Below are 17997 nucleotides of genomic sequence, written 5' to 3'. Positions count from 1 at the left end.
TTGTAGTTGTCTATCTGTTGTTTTTGTGGGAGAAATGGGCACTGGGACCTCCCAGCCTTCCATTTTGTAGATGTCACCTCTCAGGGTTTTTCTCTCTAGAGTTATTTTTTGTCACATTCAGAGAAGGGCATGGTCACACAAAAAATTAAATCTAGTCATTTCACCTCCAGAAAAAAAACATAGAAGAATTTCAAAGGAAAACATTTTCCCAACTTGCCATATACCATATTAAAGTTTTAGAGGCAGTTGCTTATGTAACAGCAATAAAACAGTCTCTCTCTTCCCAGAGATTATCACACAATGAACTTGTATGAGGCACCTGGTTTCTAGGTTTCTGCTTGTTACTGGGGAACTGTCCACAGGAAATGGAAACCACCCTTAAGAGTTGTTGCTGCTTTAAACATCTCTGTAAAATGTGATTAGTTTACTAAAAAAAGGTCCAAGCAGATTGACCAGTTTCAGGGTTGTGGCCACCTGCGGAACCCTACTGAGAGGTGCTCGTCCCCTCTTCCCAGCAGCCTGCCCAATCTTCCCTTAGCCTCTCTGCTAAGGCTGTGGGAGGACAGGTAGTGAGGCTCCCTCGAAGGCACTAACTGGTTTGTGAACTCAGCAATGATGGGTTAAGAATACTTATCTCACAGACTGTCTGTATTCTTATTGTAATTTCATTAGTGTGCATCTGTGACATCTCTGTCACTAGCTCTGTGATGACACACAAGAACCAACTTTTTTTTACTATCCCATTACCTCATACTATATCGTTGCACAGACAAAACCTCCACAGTAAGAAAACAGGTCCTCAGATCCTTTGAGGATCTCCTCTGCAAGACATGTGTAAGACCTGGAGATTTTTAAAATTTAAATGTGTAAGAGGCCATTCGAGTACATGAGTTTCCCTCACCCACTGCTCAGTGGCCCTCCTCATCACTGTACCCAGCCCAGTCCTAGTTTGAGTATGTCAGCCTGAACTACGGCAAGGAGCAAAATCACCTAGTTTCCAGTCTTTTCCATGGAGGAAAGCAATCTCTGGGTGATCTGTATCAGCACTACATTTAAAATGCAAACGCATCCCCCACTCAGGCTGTTAGTTCCTGAAGATCATTCGCACAGCTGTTCCTTCGGGAGAATGATAGCCCAGAGCAAGGCCACCATTTGGTTGTTTGTGACTACATGTGTATGGGAGGCTTCTGAGAGTCATCTCTGGATTAAACAAGACCTGTAGTCAATCCATAGCAATTTGTGCTGCATTTAGTGACGAGAATATTCTTAGGAATTTTCACATTTAAAAAACTGTTTTAATTAAAATATTAGAAATCAAATATGACTGAGGTAAAACAAAGTTACATTTCTTCCTGCAGCAGCCAGGCAGTGGGAACCTTCAGATTTCAGAACAGCAGGATTCAATGATAGGCTGACCACTATCATGTCTGAAATTCAAAAGAAAGACCAATGAGAAGATTTCGATAGAATTAAACTATGACAGAACATTTAATCTTAAAATGGAAGGGTGAATTGGAGTAATAAATATAATCACAGCAATATTAATGATCTAGCAATTACTGAAAATATTATAATGAAATTTCTAATGGTAAACATATCTATTTCAATAACACTATATAATCTGTGCTTATACAATTTCTACTGAATTATTCAGCAATTACTAAAAATAATTGTACTCTATTAATGTAAAATTATGAAGTACTATTAATATATTCTACCTTACTAATTTATGTTAGTGTAATATAACACACAATGCCAATAAAACTTTAACAGAATGTTTTCTAAGTTTCTCAGAAATATTTATATAGAAGTTACTTGAGGTATTGTTTGGCCAACAAAGAAAGTGATGTTTTTTAAAGTGCTGGCATTTTCTGGTTCACTGTTTTTTAAGTATTTGTTTAGAACAATTTCAGGTTCACAACAAAATTGATGGGAAGGAACAGAGCTCTCCCATCTCCTGCCTGCCTGTGCACATGCACGCTCTCCCCCACTATTAGCATCTCTCACCAGAGGGGCAGGTGTACCTGCACTGACATGTCATTACCACCCACAGCCCACAGCTTACCTCAAGGTTCACTCTTGCTGTTGTACGTTCTGTGGGTCTGGACAAATATTTAATGACATAAATCCATCATTACAACACATTATTCAGATTATTTTAAGTGCCCTAAAAATCCTCTGTGCTGATTAACTTTTTAAAAAACTGTGTATTTTTAAAAAAATGAAATTATCTGGAAGTTATAATGTCCTTTCATTTTCCATATAATGGAAATAATATATATTTTATATTTATATATATAAATAATACATAATTTTGTATATATGTAAATAATGTATATTTTATATATATAAATAATATATAATCAATAATAAAATCATTATTATTCACTTTATATTTATGAAGAATTCCTAATACTGGTTAATGTTCTCACCTGAAATGTTAAGTGGTCCACATTATGGCATACTGTAAATATATCATTTTCTGGTAAAGAGTACTTTATTTGAATATTCAAGTTACTATCCACTAGACTATTTTAATCAACATCTGGCCTACACTGTAAAAATATGTATTGTGTTTATACTACTGATTTCAAATTTCATAATAACTGCAATTATTCAACTTTAATTGTTTTGGAAAAGTTTCCCTAAACATTCACAATTCTGTAGTGAAATGCAGCCAGTAACAGACCCTAAGATAGTGTTTAAAATAGATATTATTCTTTATGCTTGAAACATAAGAGTCCACATCTTATCACATGAATCAACAATAAACAACACACATAAATTGGGAGAGATTTATATTTTTCCACTACCCTAGTTCTCTAAAAAACAAGATTTAACAAATTTCTAAAATCAACTTTAAACATATATCTAAAAATACAATAATTCCTACTTAATAGTGACAATAACAAAATACCATCATGTTTCTGTATTATGCTATAAGAATCATTCAATAGAATTTAATAATTACTTGTATCTTTCTTGTTATTCTTCTGAATCAAAAAGCTAGAGAAGTTTAGGAAACACAAAGAAGGTTTGTCTACTTAAAGGAGAAAATTACCATTGATATCCCTCCAAGCAGGAGAAAAAGTAGCTTCATGAAGACAAATGTAGACCTTGAGACAACTTTCTCTAGGAGACTCAGCCCACCTAGCTCAGAGAAGAGCAACCCCCAAGTCAGCTTAGCACACCAAGTATGTTTCATGAATGTGCCCCCAAACACACTTGCTCATGGGCCCTCCCCAGCTGGGGCCAAGGTGCAATGTCATTTAATTATGCCACATTGTGTAGTTTACACATCGATTTTCAGAATCAAAGCCAAGGTTTTTAGTTTTTATTTCAACTACTTTTCACTGTCATGAATGTTCTATACGAAATTATTTTCATGAAAGAAATCTTTATTTTTTATCAATTCACTTATTATTTGGCATATTCTCAAACGTGACCTAGAGGAGCCACTGTGACACTTAAGTGTGGATCACTCTTCAGTCTTTGGACTTCTCACCCTCTCCAAGTTGGCTTCTGGCAGTGAGGGAGTCTCAACACTTCCCAGCCTTAAATCCTATAGGGCTGGCATTTTAAGCAGTTTCTGGGATGGAGCTGTGTGCAAAGAGAGTAGGTAGAGTAGAGCTAGAGGTTAGGGAACAAGCTGACACCTGTTCTGGATGCAAGAGAAGGTGAGGGACCAACTTTAGGAGCCACTGGGGAAGGGTCATCCACTGGCTGCCTGGACACCAGCTTGTCCCTCTGCTTTAGGTCGCTGCAACCCCAAGCCTAGCTCCCTTCCTCCTACAATCATGCTCAGATGGCTCCATTATTTTCTGTCAGGTTTTTCATCCACTTCTGTTTTTATAGACCTGGAGTCCAGAACAAGTACGCTGAATGCTCCAGCTCACCTCTGCCCCTTTACATTCTATGAGGAAGATAAGAGCAAACCATGTCATCCATAAAAATCTGGACTGGTATCGTCTGCTAGGTCTTGGTGTGCTCCTGGTGAACATAACAAATTGCAAAGAACATCGACATCATATAAGGCTGTTACAGGACCATGATTATCAGGAGAAACACAAATCCACCCAGTTATGATGTCTGGACACAGACAAAATATGAACATCACCCAAGCCTCAAAATACCAATCACATCCCTCTCCCAGCCTGTGTAAGACTGTTTCTTCACCAATTACAGCTGTGGTCTTACTCTATTCATACCTCCACAAAGAGATTTCATAAGACACCAATTAAACAATTATCTCTGCTCTCTGACAGCAAATAATCTAGATCAAATCACTGCTTCCTTTAACTCACTCCCCAAATCAACTAACACAAGTGAAAATAAGGTCCTTTAACGAAATATTCCAAAGTTCCATTTTGAAACTTGTCTCTAGATGAAAGGAGAAATGAATCCAATTTCTATTCAATTGCAGGCATGTTCCTGATAGTCTTTAGTCAGAGATCACTAATAGTATGAACATATGCATGTATATAGAGGCATGGATATTTTTACAAACCTGAACCTCAGTTCTCAAAGTTTAAACACAATTTCACAGCACAAGATCAATGGGCTGAGCTGGAAGTCTGAGTGAGGGCTGGTACATCGACTGCCAGCTGCTGTGGAGTCAAGCTACACTGCTGGTTGTGGACGTGTGTGTGAGCAGCAGCGCAAACACATGGAACAAGGAAGAGAATCTGCCATGACTACTTGGAGCCCTGGAGTGCCAGGAGCAAAGAAAAGGCATTTGTGGTTATGTCTGGCCCTCAGATCCCCATCCACTGAGGCATGCAAGGGTCGGCAGAGAGGAAACTGGGCTCTTCTGGGGCTGTGGCTCCTCTCATGGGTCTTCACTCCCCATCCTCAGTCCTCTGTTACATTTCCTGCCTAATCTCAAGTCAGGGGCAATTCCAAATGCACTCATGGAGTCTGGGATGGGGTTCTCAGAGAGCCAAAAAAAGGAACCTCGAAGCAGCTGCCCATGGTGGAGGTGACAGATGGATCAGTAAGTCACATTTCTGTTGAACTGTTAGACTCTGCTTGCATCCGTATTATATTTCTGCAGAATTAGACATGCACCTTCCACAAGAAAGCAGCCAAAAGGTGTGTCTGTCATGACTGCTTCTATATTTGGTAGCAAATCACATAAAAGATACCACTGTTTTAAACATTTTCCACCCAAATTCCACACATCGTGGTATTACAACCTTCCTGTCTGGTGCTCTGTTCCCCTTCTGGCCAATAATTAAAGGAAACAGGCCAAGGAAAGTTGTTCGGGGTCGCCACCTATTTTACTCATTTCTCTCATTTGTGAAGAGGAGCATCTAGAGGAAAGTCAGAAATAAAGATTTCAAGAATGAGAGAAGTAACTCTTCAGGGAACCCCTGAAACAAACTCCTAAAATTAGGAGGGCAGGGCTGGATGCAGAGGGGCCAACGTTGCTGCCTTGACGTTCCTGGGCCCCAAATCCATGGGCAAGCTGAGGGCCCCACTGCTTTTGTCTGCAGCCATGGGAACATTCTGTATCCTCTGGAGCTCTCCCAGCTCCGAGTTCATTTCTCCTTTGATCACAGGGCACATGTCACACCAGGAGTCTGGTTCTTTAGCTGGTGTCCTCTTTTTCAATTGAGATCCAATTCGCATTCCATAAAATTCACCCTTTAAACTGTGACTTTCTTTTTTTTTTTAGTATATTCACAAGGCTCTGTTAGCACTATCACTAATTACAGAACATTTTTATCATCTGCCAAGAAACCCTGTGCACATTCTGAAGACTGTTTCTTCACCAATTACAGCTGTGGTCAGTCATTCACTCCTCCCAGCAGTCCCTGGCAGCCACTCCGTCTCTATGGACCTATCTAGACATTTCATATGAACTGAAGTACATGAGATGTATGTTTTGTGTCTGGCCTCTTTCACTTAATACAATGCTTTCAATCTTTATCAGCATAGGAACACATACTCAGCATTTCATATTTTTAAAAATACTATTTGAGAGTGAGAGAGCACAAGCAGGGGTGCAGTAGGCAGAGGGAGAGAGTGAAGCAGGCTCCCCACAGAGCACGGAGCCTGACCCAGGGCTTGATCCCAGGACCCTGAGATCATGACCTGAGCTAAAGGCAGATGCTTAACCAACTGCGCCACCCAGGTGCCCCTCAACATTTCATTCTTGTTTTAATACCCGAGTAACATTCTGTTGTAGGAATATGGCACATTTTGCTTATTCATTCATCAATTTATGGACATTTAGGTTGTTTCCACTTTTTGGCTCTATGAACCTACTAAGAACACTTACATATATATTTTTGTGTGAATGTATTCTCAATTATGGATATGTCAGTAGAAAATGAGTTGCTGAGTATATGGTAACTTTTATTTTTTTGAGGGACTGCCAGGCTGCTTTCCACATCAGCTGCACCATTTTACATTCCTACCTGGAGTGTGTGAGAGCTCCAGTTTTTCCACGTCCTCTCATTCGCCTACCATCTGTCTTGTATCAGCCATCCCAGTGGCAGTGTGAAGGTATCTCACTGTAGTTCTGATTTGCATTTCCCTAATGAATATCGATTCTGAGCATCTTTTTTGTATTCTTACTGGTCACTTTTATTTTTTTTTTAAGATTTTATTTATTTATTTGACAGAGCGAGATCACAAGTAGGCAGAGAGGCAGGCAGAGAGAGAGAGGAGGAAGCAGGCTCCCTGCCAAGCAGAGAGCCCGACGCGGGACTCGATCCCAGGACCCTGAGATCACGACCTGAGCCGAAGGCAGAGGCTTAACCCACTGAGCCACCCAGGCGCCCCTTACTGGTCACTTTTAGATTGGAAAACGATCTATGCAAGTTTTTTGCCCGTTTTTAAATTTGGATATTTAAATTTGGATTATTTCAACAATTTTTGAGTTGTAAGAATTCTTTATGCATTCCAGATACTATGCTCTCTTCAGATCTTTGATTTGCAATTATTTTCTCCCATTGTGTAGGAAGTGTTTCAACCTTGTTAGTGTCCTTTGAAGCACAAACATTTCACTGTGATGAACCCAATTAATTTTTTTCTTTGGTTGCACGTGCTTATGGCATTGCCAAATCCAAGAACAAACAAATATCTATATCTATCTATCTATCTATCTATTTTTAAATTAATCTCTACACCCAACATGAAACTTGAACTCATGACACTGAGATCAAGTCACACACCATTCTGACAGAGCCAGCCAGGCAGCCTCAAGAATACAAATATTTGTGTCTTTGTTTTCTTCTGTTTTGTGATGTTAGCTTTTATATTTAGCTATTTTACCCATTTGAGGGTTTTTAAAATATGTTAGATAGGGGTACAATTTCTTTTCTTCGTATGTGGATGCCCAGTTGCTCCAGGACCATTTGTTAAAATAACTACTGTATCTCCTACTGAACATTCTTGACACCCTTGTCAAAATTAAATTGACTATGAGGATTTATTTCTGAACTCTCAATTCTAGTTCACTTACCCAGAAGTCTATTCTTATTCCAGTACCTCAGTCATGATTGATGTACTTTGTGGTAAGATCTGAAAGTGAGACATGTGAGTACTCAATTTAATTTTTCCTTTCAAGGTTGTTTTGTTTCTTCTGGGTCCTTGCACTTCCACACACATTTTATGGTCAGCTGGATTTGTGATACAGATTACACTGAATCTGCAGGTCACACTGGGATTACTGCCATCTAATATTAAGTTTTCAAATCCATAATCACTTTCATTCCACAAGTACTTTTTTATGGTATATTTAATTTCTTTCAAAATATTTTGTCATTTTCAGAGTACAGATCTACCTATGTTTAAATGTATTTTCAGTATTTTATTCTCTTTGATATTATTAATTTTTTACTCTCTAGGATCCTATTCTGGATCATACATTGCTTTTAGCTGTCTTATCTTGATACTTTTTTGGGTTCTAGAACATGCTTCAGTTTTGTCTTCCATGAAATTGCCATTTTTGCAGAGTTTGAGTCAGTTGTTTACCACAATTCCCCAAAATGGTATTTCCTTCTGTGTTCTTATTGTGAGATTTAGTTCATGTATTAACATCATTCTTTTTTTTTTTTTTTTCCTCCACTTCCATTTTTCAGGAACACTACCATAGTGATGTTTGGTCTTTCTCAATAATTTACACCAGGAGCTACAGGATGTCAATATTTTTTCTTTATGATGTTAATTTCTTCATGGAGGGTAAAAACTTCAATTAAATGCTTAAAGCATTTACCTAACATTAACCTTTCACTACGGTGGTTTCAAGTGGTGATGTTTATCCTACCATTCCCTCTGCTTTTAGTTGATTTCTACTATAAAGAGTGTTTCATTTCTCTCCACATAAAGAGGCATGTATGTTTATGAATATGTTAATCTTTTTATCCTTTATTTTTCATTTTATGTTAGTTACCATACAGTACATCATCAGTTTTTGTTTTTTGTTTTTTTAAAAGATTTTATTTATTTATTTGACAGACAGAGATCACAAGTAGACAGAGAGGCAGGCAGAGAGAGAGAGGGGGAAGTAGGCTCCCCGCTGAGCAAAGAGCCCGTCTCAGGATCCTGGGATCATGACCTGAGCTGAAGGCAGATGCTTTAACTCACTGAGCCACCCAGGTGCCCTACATCATCAGTTATTGATATAACATTCCATGATTCATTTTTTGGTTATAACATCCAATGTTCCATGCAATAGGTGTCCTCCTTAATACCCATCTCCAGGCTAACATATCCCCCCACACCCCTGAAAAATCCTCATTTTGTTTCTCAGAGTCCACAGTATTTCATGGTTCATCTCCCCCTCTGATTTCCCTCCCCTCATTTTTCACTTCCTTCTCCTAATGTCCTCCATGCTATTCCTTATGTTCCACAAATAAGTGAAACCATATGATAATTGACTCTCTCTGCTTGACTTATTTCACTTAGCATAATCTCCTCCAGTCCCATCCATGTTGATGCAGAAGCTGGGTATTCATTCTTTCTGATGGCTGAGTGATATTCTATTGTATTTATGGACCACCTCTTCTTTATCCAGTTGTCTGCTGAAGGGCATTTCAGCTCTTTCCATAGTTTGGCTGTTGTGGGGACATTGCTGCAATGAACACTGGGGACCTTCTTTTCACTACATCTGTATGTTTTCCAAAGTGACTGTACCAACTTGAGTTCTCACCAACAGTGTAAGAGGGTTGGTTCCCCTTTCTCCACAGCCTAACATTTGTTATTTCTTGTGTTGTCAATTTTGGCCATTCTAACTGCTGTAAGGTGGTATCTCAATGTGTTTTTTGTTTGTTTGTTTTCTAATTTTTTTTTAATAAACACGTAATGTATTATTAGCCCCAGGGGTATAGGTCTGTGAATCGCCAGGTTTACACACTTCACAGCATTCACCATAGCACATTCTCAATGTGGTTCCGATTTGAATTTCCCTGATGGCTAATGATGATGGACATTTTTTCATGTGTTTGCTAGCCATTTGTAGGTCTTCTTTGGAGAAGTGTCTGTTCATGTCTTCTGCCCATTTTTTGACTTGTTTTTGGGTGTTGAGTTTGAGAAGTCCTTTATAGATCTTGGATATCATCCCTTTGTCTGTAGTGTCATTTGCAAATATCTTCTCCCATTCCGTGGGTTGCCACTTAATTTTGTTGACTGTTTCCTTTGCTGTGCAGAAGCTTTTTATCTCGATGATGTCCCAAAAGTTCATTTTCGCTTTTGTTTCCCTTGCTTTTGGAGACATGTCTTGAAAGAAGTTGCTGTGGCCGATGTTGAAGAGGTTACTGCCTACATTCTCCTCTAGGATTTTGATGGGATTCCTGTCCACATTGAAGTCTTTCATCCATTCTGAGTTTATCTTTGTGTATGGTGTAATAAAATGGTCAAGCTTCATTCTTCTATACATAGCTGTCCAATTTTCCCAACACCATTTATTGAAGAGACTGTCTTTTTTCCATTGGATATTTTTTCTTGCTTTGTCGAAGATTATTTGACCATAGTGTGAGGGTCCATATCTAGGCTCTCTAGTCTGTTCTGGTCCATGTGTCTGTTTTTGTGTCAGTACCATGCTGTCTTGTCGATCACAGCTTTGTGCGATAGCTTGACATGAGGAAATGTTATGCCCCCACCTTTGTTTTTTTCAACATTTCCTTGGCGATTCGGGGTCTTTTCTGGTTCCATACAAATTTTAGGATTGTTTGCTCCCAACTTTGAAAAATGTCATTGGTATTTTGATCAGGATGACACTGAAAGTATAGATTGCTCTGGGCAATACAGACATTGTAACAATATTTCTTTCAATCCACGAGCATGTAATGTTTTTCCATCATTTTGTGTCGTCTTCAATTTCTTTCATGAGTGTTCTGTAGTTCCTAGAGTATAGATCCTTTATCTCTTTGGTTAGGTTTATTCCATGGTATCTTATGGTTTTTGGTGCTATTGTAAATGAAATCGATTCTCTAATTTCTCTTTCTACAGTTTCATTTTTAGTGCTTAAGAAAGCAACTGATTTCTGTGCATTGATTTTGTATCCTGCCACATTATTAAATTGCTGTATGAGTTCTAGTAATCTGGGGGCTGGCATCTTTTGGGTTTTCCACATCAATTGTCATGTCAACTGAGAAGAGAAAGTGTTTGACCTTTTTGCCAGTTTGAATACCTTTTCTTTTTGTTGTCTGATTGCTAAGGCTATGACTTCCTGTACTATGTTGAACAATAGTGGCAAGAGTGGCATCCTTGTTGTGTTCCTGATCTTAAAGGAAAGGCTCTCAGATTTTCCCAACTGAGAATGATATTGGCTGTGAATTTTTCAGAGATGGATTTTATGAAATTGAGGAATGTTCCCTCTATACTTATACTCTAAAAAGTTTTAATCAGGGAAGGATGCTGTATTGTGTCAAATGCTTTTTCTCCATCAATTGAGAGGACCATGTGGTTCTTCTCCCTTCTTAATGTGTTTAACCACATTGATTGATTTGTAAGTGCCGAATCACCCTTGCATCCCCAGATGAATCCCACCTGGTCATGGTGGATAATCTTTTTAATGTACTATTGGATCCTATTGGCTAAGATCTTGTTGAGAATTTTGGCATCCATATTCCTCAGGGATATTGGTTTCATATTCTCCTTTTTGTCGGGGTCTTTGCATGGTTCAGGGATCAAGGTAATGCTGGTTTCATAGAAAGAGTCTGGAACCTTTCCTTCTGTTTCTATTTTTTGAAACTGCTTTAGCAGAATAGGTATTATTTCTTTTTTGAATGTTTGGTAGAATCCTCCAGGGAATCCATCAGGTCCTGGACTTTGGTTTTTTGGAAGGTTTTGATCATTGCTTCCATCTCGTTACTGGTTATTGTTCTATTCAGGTTGTCAATTTCATCTTATTTCAGTCTTGGAAGTTTATAGGTTTCCAGGAATGCATCTGTTTCTTCTAGTTTATTCAACTTACTGGCATATAGCTGCTAATAGTAATTTCTGATTATTGTTTCTATTTCCTTGGTGTTAGCCATGATCTCTCCTCTTTCATTCATAATTTTATTAATTAGGGTCCTTTCTCTTTTCTTTTGGATAAGTCTGGCCAGTGGTTTATTGATCTTTTTTTAATTTTATTTTTTATAAACATATATTTTTATCCCCAGGGGTACAGGTCTGTGAATCGCCAGGTTTACACACTTCACAGCACTCACCATAGCACATACCCTATTGATCTTATTATTTCTTTCAAAGAACCAGCTGTGTTCTACTGTATTTCTGGTTTCTAATTCATTGACCTCTGCACTAATAGTAATTATTTCCCTTCTTGTGCATGGGTTAGGCTTTATTTGTTGTTGATTCTCCAGTTCTTTAAGGTGTAAAGAGAGTTTGTATTCATGATTTTTCTATTTTTTTGAGTGAGGCTTGGATGGCTATGTATTTCCCCCTTAGGACTGCCTTTGCCATGTCCCATAAGTTTTGGGCCAATGTTGTTTCATTCTCACTGGTTTTCATGAATTGTTTAAGTTCTTCTTTGATTTCCTGGTTGACCCAAACATTCTTGAGCAGGATAGTCTTTAGCTTCCAAACTGTAGGATTTCTTCCAAATCTTTTCTTGTGATTGAGTTCCAGTTTCAAAGCACTGTGATCTGAGAATATGCAGGGAATAATTTCAATCTTGTGATATCAGTTGAGATTTGACTTGTGTCAGTATGTGGTCTATTCTGGAGAAAGTTTCATGTGTGCTTGAGAAGAATGAGTATTCTGTTGTTTTAGAGTGGAATGTTCTGCATATATCTATGAGGTCCACCTGGTCCAGTGTGTCATTCAAAGCTCTTATTTATTTGTTGATTTTCTGCTTAGATATCTGTCTACTGCTGAGAGTGGAGTGTTAAGGTTTCCTACATATAATGTGTTATTATCAATATATCTCTTTATTTTGGTTAACAGTTGGCTTATGTAGTTGGCTGTTCCCATGTTGGGATCATAGATATTTACAATTGTTAGATCTTCTTGTTGGATAGACTTTTCAATCTTTAGCTTAAAATCTAATTTGTCTGATATGAGAATTGATACCCCAGTTTTCTTTTGCAGTCTGTTGGCATGAAAGATGGTTCTCTATCTCTTCACTTTCAGTCTGGATGTATCTTTAGGTTCAAAATGAGTCTCTTGTAGACAGCATATGAATCAGTCTTTTTTATCCAATCTGCAACCCTGTGCCATTTTATGGGAGCATTTAGGCTGTTCATGTTGACAGTGATTATTTAAAGATATGATTTTATTGTCATCATGTTGTCTGTGAGGTCCTTGTTTCTATAGATTATCTCTAAATTTCTGTTCTATATAATTCTTGGGGTATTTCTCCTTTTATAGAACACCCCTCCCTTAATATTTCCTGCAGGGCTGGCTTAGTGATCACATATTCTCTCAGTTTTTGCTGGTCTTGGAAGCTCTTTATCTCTCCATCCATTCTAAATGACAGCCTTGCCAGAAAAAGTATTCTTTGCTGCATGTTCTTCTCATTTAGTCTGATTATGTCTTGCCAGCACTCTCTGGCTTGCCACGTCTCTGTGAACAGGTCTGCCATTACTCTGATGTTCCTCCCCCTAACTGTCCTTAAGATGTTTTCCTTGGTTTTAGGATTTGCAAGTTTTACTATTACAATCCTGGGGATTGGTTTATTCTCCTTGATCTTGGGAGGTGTTCTGCCTCTAGGATATGAATGCTTGTTTCATCCCCCACATTAAGGAAGTTGTCAGCTAGAATTTGCTCAAATATATCTTCTAGTCCTCTCTCTCTCTCTCCATCCTCTCAGGGATCCCAATAAGTTTCATGGCATCATTTATTTCTGGTTTTTTTTTTTTTTCTGTTCTTTTTTTTTTAAATTAATTTTATTTTTTATAAACATATATTTTTATCCCCAGGGGTACAGGTCTGTGAATCACCAGGTTTACACACTTCACAGCACTCACCACAGCACATACCCTCCCCAGTGTCCATAATCCCACCCCCCTCCCCCCATCAACCCTCAGTTTGTTTTGTGAGATTAAGAGTCACTTATGGTTTGTCTCCCTCCCAATCCCATCTTGTTTCATTTACTCTTCTCCTACCCCCTTAACCCCCCATGTTGCATCTCCTATCCCTCATATCAGGGAGATCATATGATAGTTGTCTTTCTCTGATTGACTTATTTCGCTAAGCATGATACCCTCTAGTTCCATCCATGTCGTCGCAAATGGCAAGATTTCATTTCTTTTGATGGCTGCATAGTATTCCATTGTGTATATATACCACATCTTCTTTTTCCATTCGTCTGTTGATGGACATCTATTTCTGTTTTCACGGATTCTCCATTTTCCATTACCAGGTAAAATTTTGGCTGATTCTAAGTTGTTTGTTCCAGGTCCTGCTTGTTCCTTCTTTTCTATCAGTTTGTCTTCTAGATCACTAATTCATTCTTGTGCCTTATTTACCCTAGCTGTTAAGAGTGTCTAGATTAATTTCATTGATAGCATTTTTAAATTCTGCCAGATTAGCTCTCACCCCTGCCCTTAGACAATCTATGTTGCCATTAATGGTTTTCTCCAACCTAGCTATTGTCTGCATAACTGTTACCCTGAAGTCTATTTCCAACCTTTTGCTTATATCCATACCCATTAGTTCTGTGGCAGAGGTCACAGTGTCTAAATTTTTCCTGTGTTGGGTGTTCCTCCTCTTACTCATTCTGTTGAGGGGTGGTTGAGGGAATGTACAGAGCCCAGATTATTGACTACAGCCAAAGCAAGATGCACCTATTTTATAGGGACCTAAGGGTTGCTGGCCTCTTGATCTTTCTGCTTGTCTTCTGGGGAGGGGTCTGCCATCCTGTTACTCAGGCAACTCTGTTTGGGCAGAGTTGCTCTGCCCCCTGTGGGGGGGTTGGGCTTAGTGAAAACCAGTTTTGGGGGGCTTTTGTTCTCTGGGGGCTTTCCCTGGTGGCTTTCTGCGTGTCTTCCAAGAGTCAGAGCAGAAGTGACATTAACCAAACTTTTGTCTCAGAACAGAGATCTCAGTCTGTTCTCCAGTGAGTCCTCCAGGACACACTGCCTCTGTTTTTTGTCTGTGCTGCTAAAAACCTGTGTCCTTGGCTGTGTGACTCACAGCAGCACTCTCAGCCTCACTTCCAGGTCCGGGCATTTCTTTGCCCTCTGTGCTACTAAAACCTCCATCTGCCCCCATTTTATACTGGTGCCCCCGCAGCTCCAGGTTTCAGTCTTGTGGGCTGCTCTGAAGTCCTTTTCCTGCCACTACCAGTCTGCAAGTCTGTGCCCAGTCTCAGCGAGGGAGGCTTTTGCACTCTGGTGGTTGAGGATCCTGGAAGCTACCCCCCCTTCTGTTTATCTTCCAATATCTGTCTGCAGAATCATAGCTCCCTGTTTCATACCTTGAAACCAACTGCCAGAGATATTCTGTTGGTATAGATCTGGATATATCTTCTTATATCATAGGCTGATTTCATGGGTGTTCAGAGTGGCCTGGTAGATATCCAGCTTAATTCAGGGGACAGGTTGAAACAGGGTCCCCTACTCCTCTGCCATCTTGCCCCATTATTTTTATTCTTTATTTTGATGATATGGTTGTCCCAAATGGGCTGTAAGGGTCCATTTTGATCTGCCCCATTTTCTTTTCACCTGTCTACCTCTCCTTTTGTGAATACTTCCTTACTTTCTAGCAAAAGATACCTTAGATAGTTTCCCTACCCAATACCAATCTTGATTTTCCTGCCTATGTCAACCTTTCCTCCAAGGAAGCCTAGTTCCTATCATTGAGAATGAAATTTAGAATCCATTTGAGTGATATTTGTCATTGCAGTGAGGTGTCCTTGCTTCTAGGCCCTTTCAGAGGACAGGACCAGGAAGCACAAAAACACACATCATTAATTCATATTAACTAAGTCTATTTCCAATTCAACGAGACTTATCTTCTCCTTCTTCCAGTATTTGTGTCTCCATTTTCCATTACCAGGTAAAATTTTGGCTGAACAACTTAAATATATTTAATCACATACTCAGTCATACAATACACATACACACACACACAAAAAAAAACTTCAAAAACTGCTACATTCACACCAACGCAAAAAAAAAAATCAAGTAGGCATAAGGATAATTTGCAAGTATTTTTATATTTCACTTAAGTGTATAAGTAAAAACAGTGTTGAGAATTACTAGAATTTATTTTACGGTTATGGTAGTTATTTGATATAAAGTTAGGCTCATTTGTTTTTCAATTTTTCCTCACTCACCCTTGTTGGCTTTAATTTTATTGTGGAGTGCACCAAGTGTTCCCAAACCAAAACCATACAAAGGGTAGTCTCAGAAAGCGTCCTCCTCCTATCACATCCTCAATACTGTGCTCCACCCTCTGGAGATTACATTTATTGCTTATCCTCCCTTTGCTTTTTCAAGGCCAGCAGCAGACAGACTCTGGCTTCACATATCTCTCACATTCTCTGTTTCTGACCTGCAGATCCTCTTCAAAATGCCTCACCTGATTAGGTTATGCTTATTCTGGAAAAACTCCCCTGTGATTATCTTATAATTAACCAATTAGAGACCTTAATGACATCTGCAAACCCCATTCCCTATTGCCATATAATGAAGAGAATGATATTCCATTACATCCAAAGGTCCAAAACAGAAGCAAAGAGAGGAAATTATACAGGTGTAACCCCAAGGGACACAATCTTGGGGGCAAACATAGAATATTGCCTAGCAAAATTACCCAGTCTGAGGTTCCAATTTATATGGAATAACTTCTTGGAGGTTTAAAAAAGTGCTGGAAAGAAGAAAAAGACTTATTCCACCCATACCCTCTACCATTGTCCCAACCCCTTGGCTCAATCTGGACTCCTATGTCCCCTCAGTGTACCCCATATTCCACTATCCTGTCCTTTAACTTACATTAACCCTCCCCACCTGGACCCTCTTCTTGAGGCCTGTGCACATCCTGGATCACCAGTACCTGTCCCAAAGCCCTGTTCTTTCTCTGCTCAAGTTGCTTCCAGTAGTGTGGCCTCTCTATGATCTTGAGTCCACCTCCACATACCTCCTTCTGCATCCTCATTAAGTAACTTGTCTCCTATTCCTTTCCCTCCTTTCTGCTTTTGTCAGTCCCTAAGGTCACCAAATGCTCCCTTCAATCTATCTCTGCTCCAACTACCTGGTGCCTCAGATGACAGCCATGTACTTGCGTCCTCCCCCACTTGCACTCACTTCACCCTCTGCCCCATTTTTTTTATACTCCAATGGGGCCCTGGTCTCTTGGCTTTCCATCCCCCCTCTTTTCCTCTCACCTGTTTAGACAGGAATGACTGTGGCTGTGCAAATAAGAAAATGTGGACAGGCTGGACATTTTAAAAAGAGGAGAATTATTTTAACATTGGACTTTATTTACAAACCAAATGTTTATTCTTCCATGTTTGTATTAATTTATAGCACAGATTTATATGTTTTAATACTGATATAATATTTAAATCACATTATTTTAAATTATGGCCTTCCACTTTATTTAGGTTATTCTGTGATTGATTCATGTCTCTGCAATTATGGTTAAAGGTGCATAAAAATATAAACTTAACAATATTATTAGACTTTTGAGGAACAACCTGTACTGATTTCAAATACTAATCTATTGAAATAATTTAATGTTTTAGCAATTGTTACAAATTCTTCACTAAATATTCTTGGATCACAGCACAAATCTACAAATCTTTATTTTCATCTTACATTATTTATAATAGTTCATTTGGCAAAGTCCTGAAGACTCTGAAGTGTGAATTTCAGGAGTCTCAACAGAGTTTGTAATCTTTGCTGTAGAGTCTGCTCATGGTCCTTAAAGGGTAAATTATAAATGATGGCACTCTATGAAAGCATGGGACTGCACACATACAATTTCTTCCTATGTGAGCCCTTTGGTGTCTATTAGAGCAGATCATGAAGACCATAGGGGTCCCTTTGGTCCCTTTCTTCCTTACATTTATAACACGAGTTCTTTCATGCGAACTAAGGTTAGAGACTGATGAAGGCTTTTCCATTCTATGTGATTATTTTAAAAAGGGTAGGATATTTACCTAGCATTCTGGACCCATTCATTTCATATACAGGGCTCCTCTCTAGTGTAAAATTTCTCACACTTTTTAAAGCTGGAGTTTTGACTAAAAAATTCCTATGGTTTTTCTTCAGTGTGACTTCTTTTACGCTGACTATAGGAGGATGATAGAAACCTTTTCCATGTTTATCACAGATGTAGGATTTCTCTGCCTTGTGACTTCTTTTGTGTGAATGGAAGCTAGCATTTTGGCTGAAGTATTTCCCACATTCATTGCATTTACAGGGCTTCTCTCTGGTGTGTGTTCTTTGGTGCATATACAAGCTGAGTGCTCTGATGGAATCCCTTCTCACATTCATTACATTTATAGGGTTTCTGTGCTGTGTGAGTTCTTTGGTGTGAATTTAAGCTAGTGCTTTGTCTGAAGTGTTTCCCACATTCATTACATTTATAAGGATT

The 17997-nt window shown here is 38.9% G+C and overlaps 1 protein-coding gene across 5 annotated transcripts in view; it reads right to left on the bottom strand.

Moving 5' to 3' along the window:
* Window positions 1-1281: 1281 nt before the first annotated feature.
* The window catches only part of LOC125090834 (zinc finger protein 705A-like), a 37537-nt gene continuing 20821 nt past the window's right edge, over window positions 1282-17997 (bottom strand). For 4 of the 5 annotated variants that reach the window (XM_047713954.1, XM_047713964.1, XM_047713943.1 and 1 more), the window contains 2 exons: window positions 2066-2102; window positions 1282-1427 (listed from right to left, as the gene is read on the bottom strand). In XM_047713954.1, coding sequence (XP_047569910.1) covers window positions 2067-2102 — 36 coding nt within the window. In that variant the 3' untranslated portion in view covers window positions 1282-1427; window position 2066. The remainder of the gene's footprint in view (window positions 1428-2065; window positions 2103-17997) is intronic. The other variant, XM_047713979.1, reaches the window with a different exon arrangement.

Source organism: Lutra lutra, chromosome 2 (genome assembly GCF_902655055.1).
Source record: "Lutra lutra chromosome 2, mLutLut1.2, whole genome shotgun sequence".
Taxonomy (NCBI): domain Eukaryota; kingdom Metazoa; phylum Chordata; class Mammalia; order Carnivora; family Mustelidae; genus Lutra; species Lutra lutra.
The sequence above is the reverse complement of the archived record's forward strand: the minus strand, read 5'-3'. Positions and strand labels throughout refer to the sequence as shown.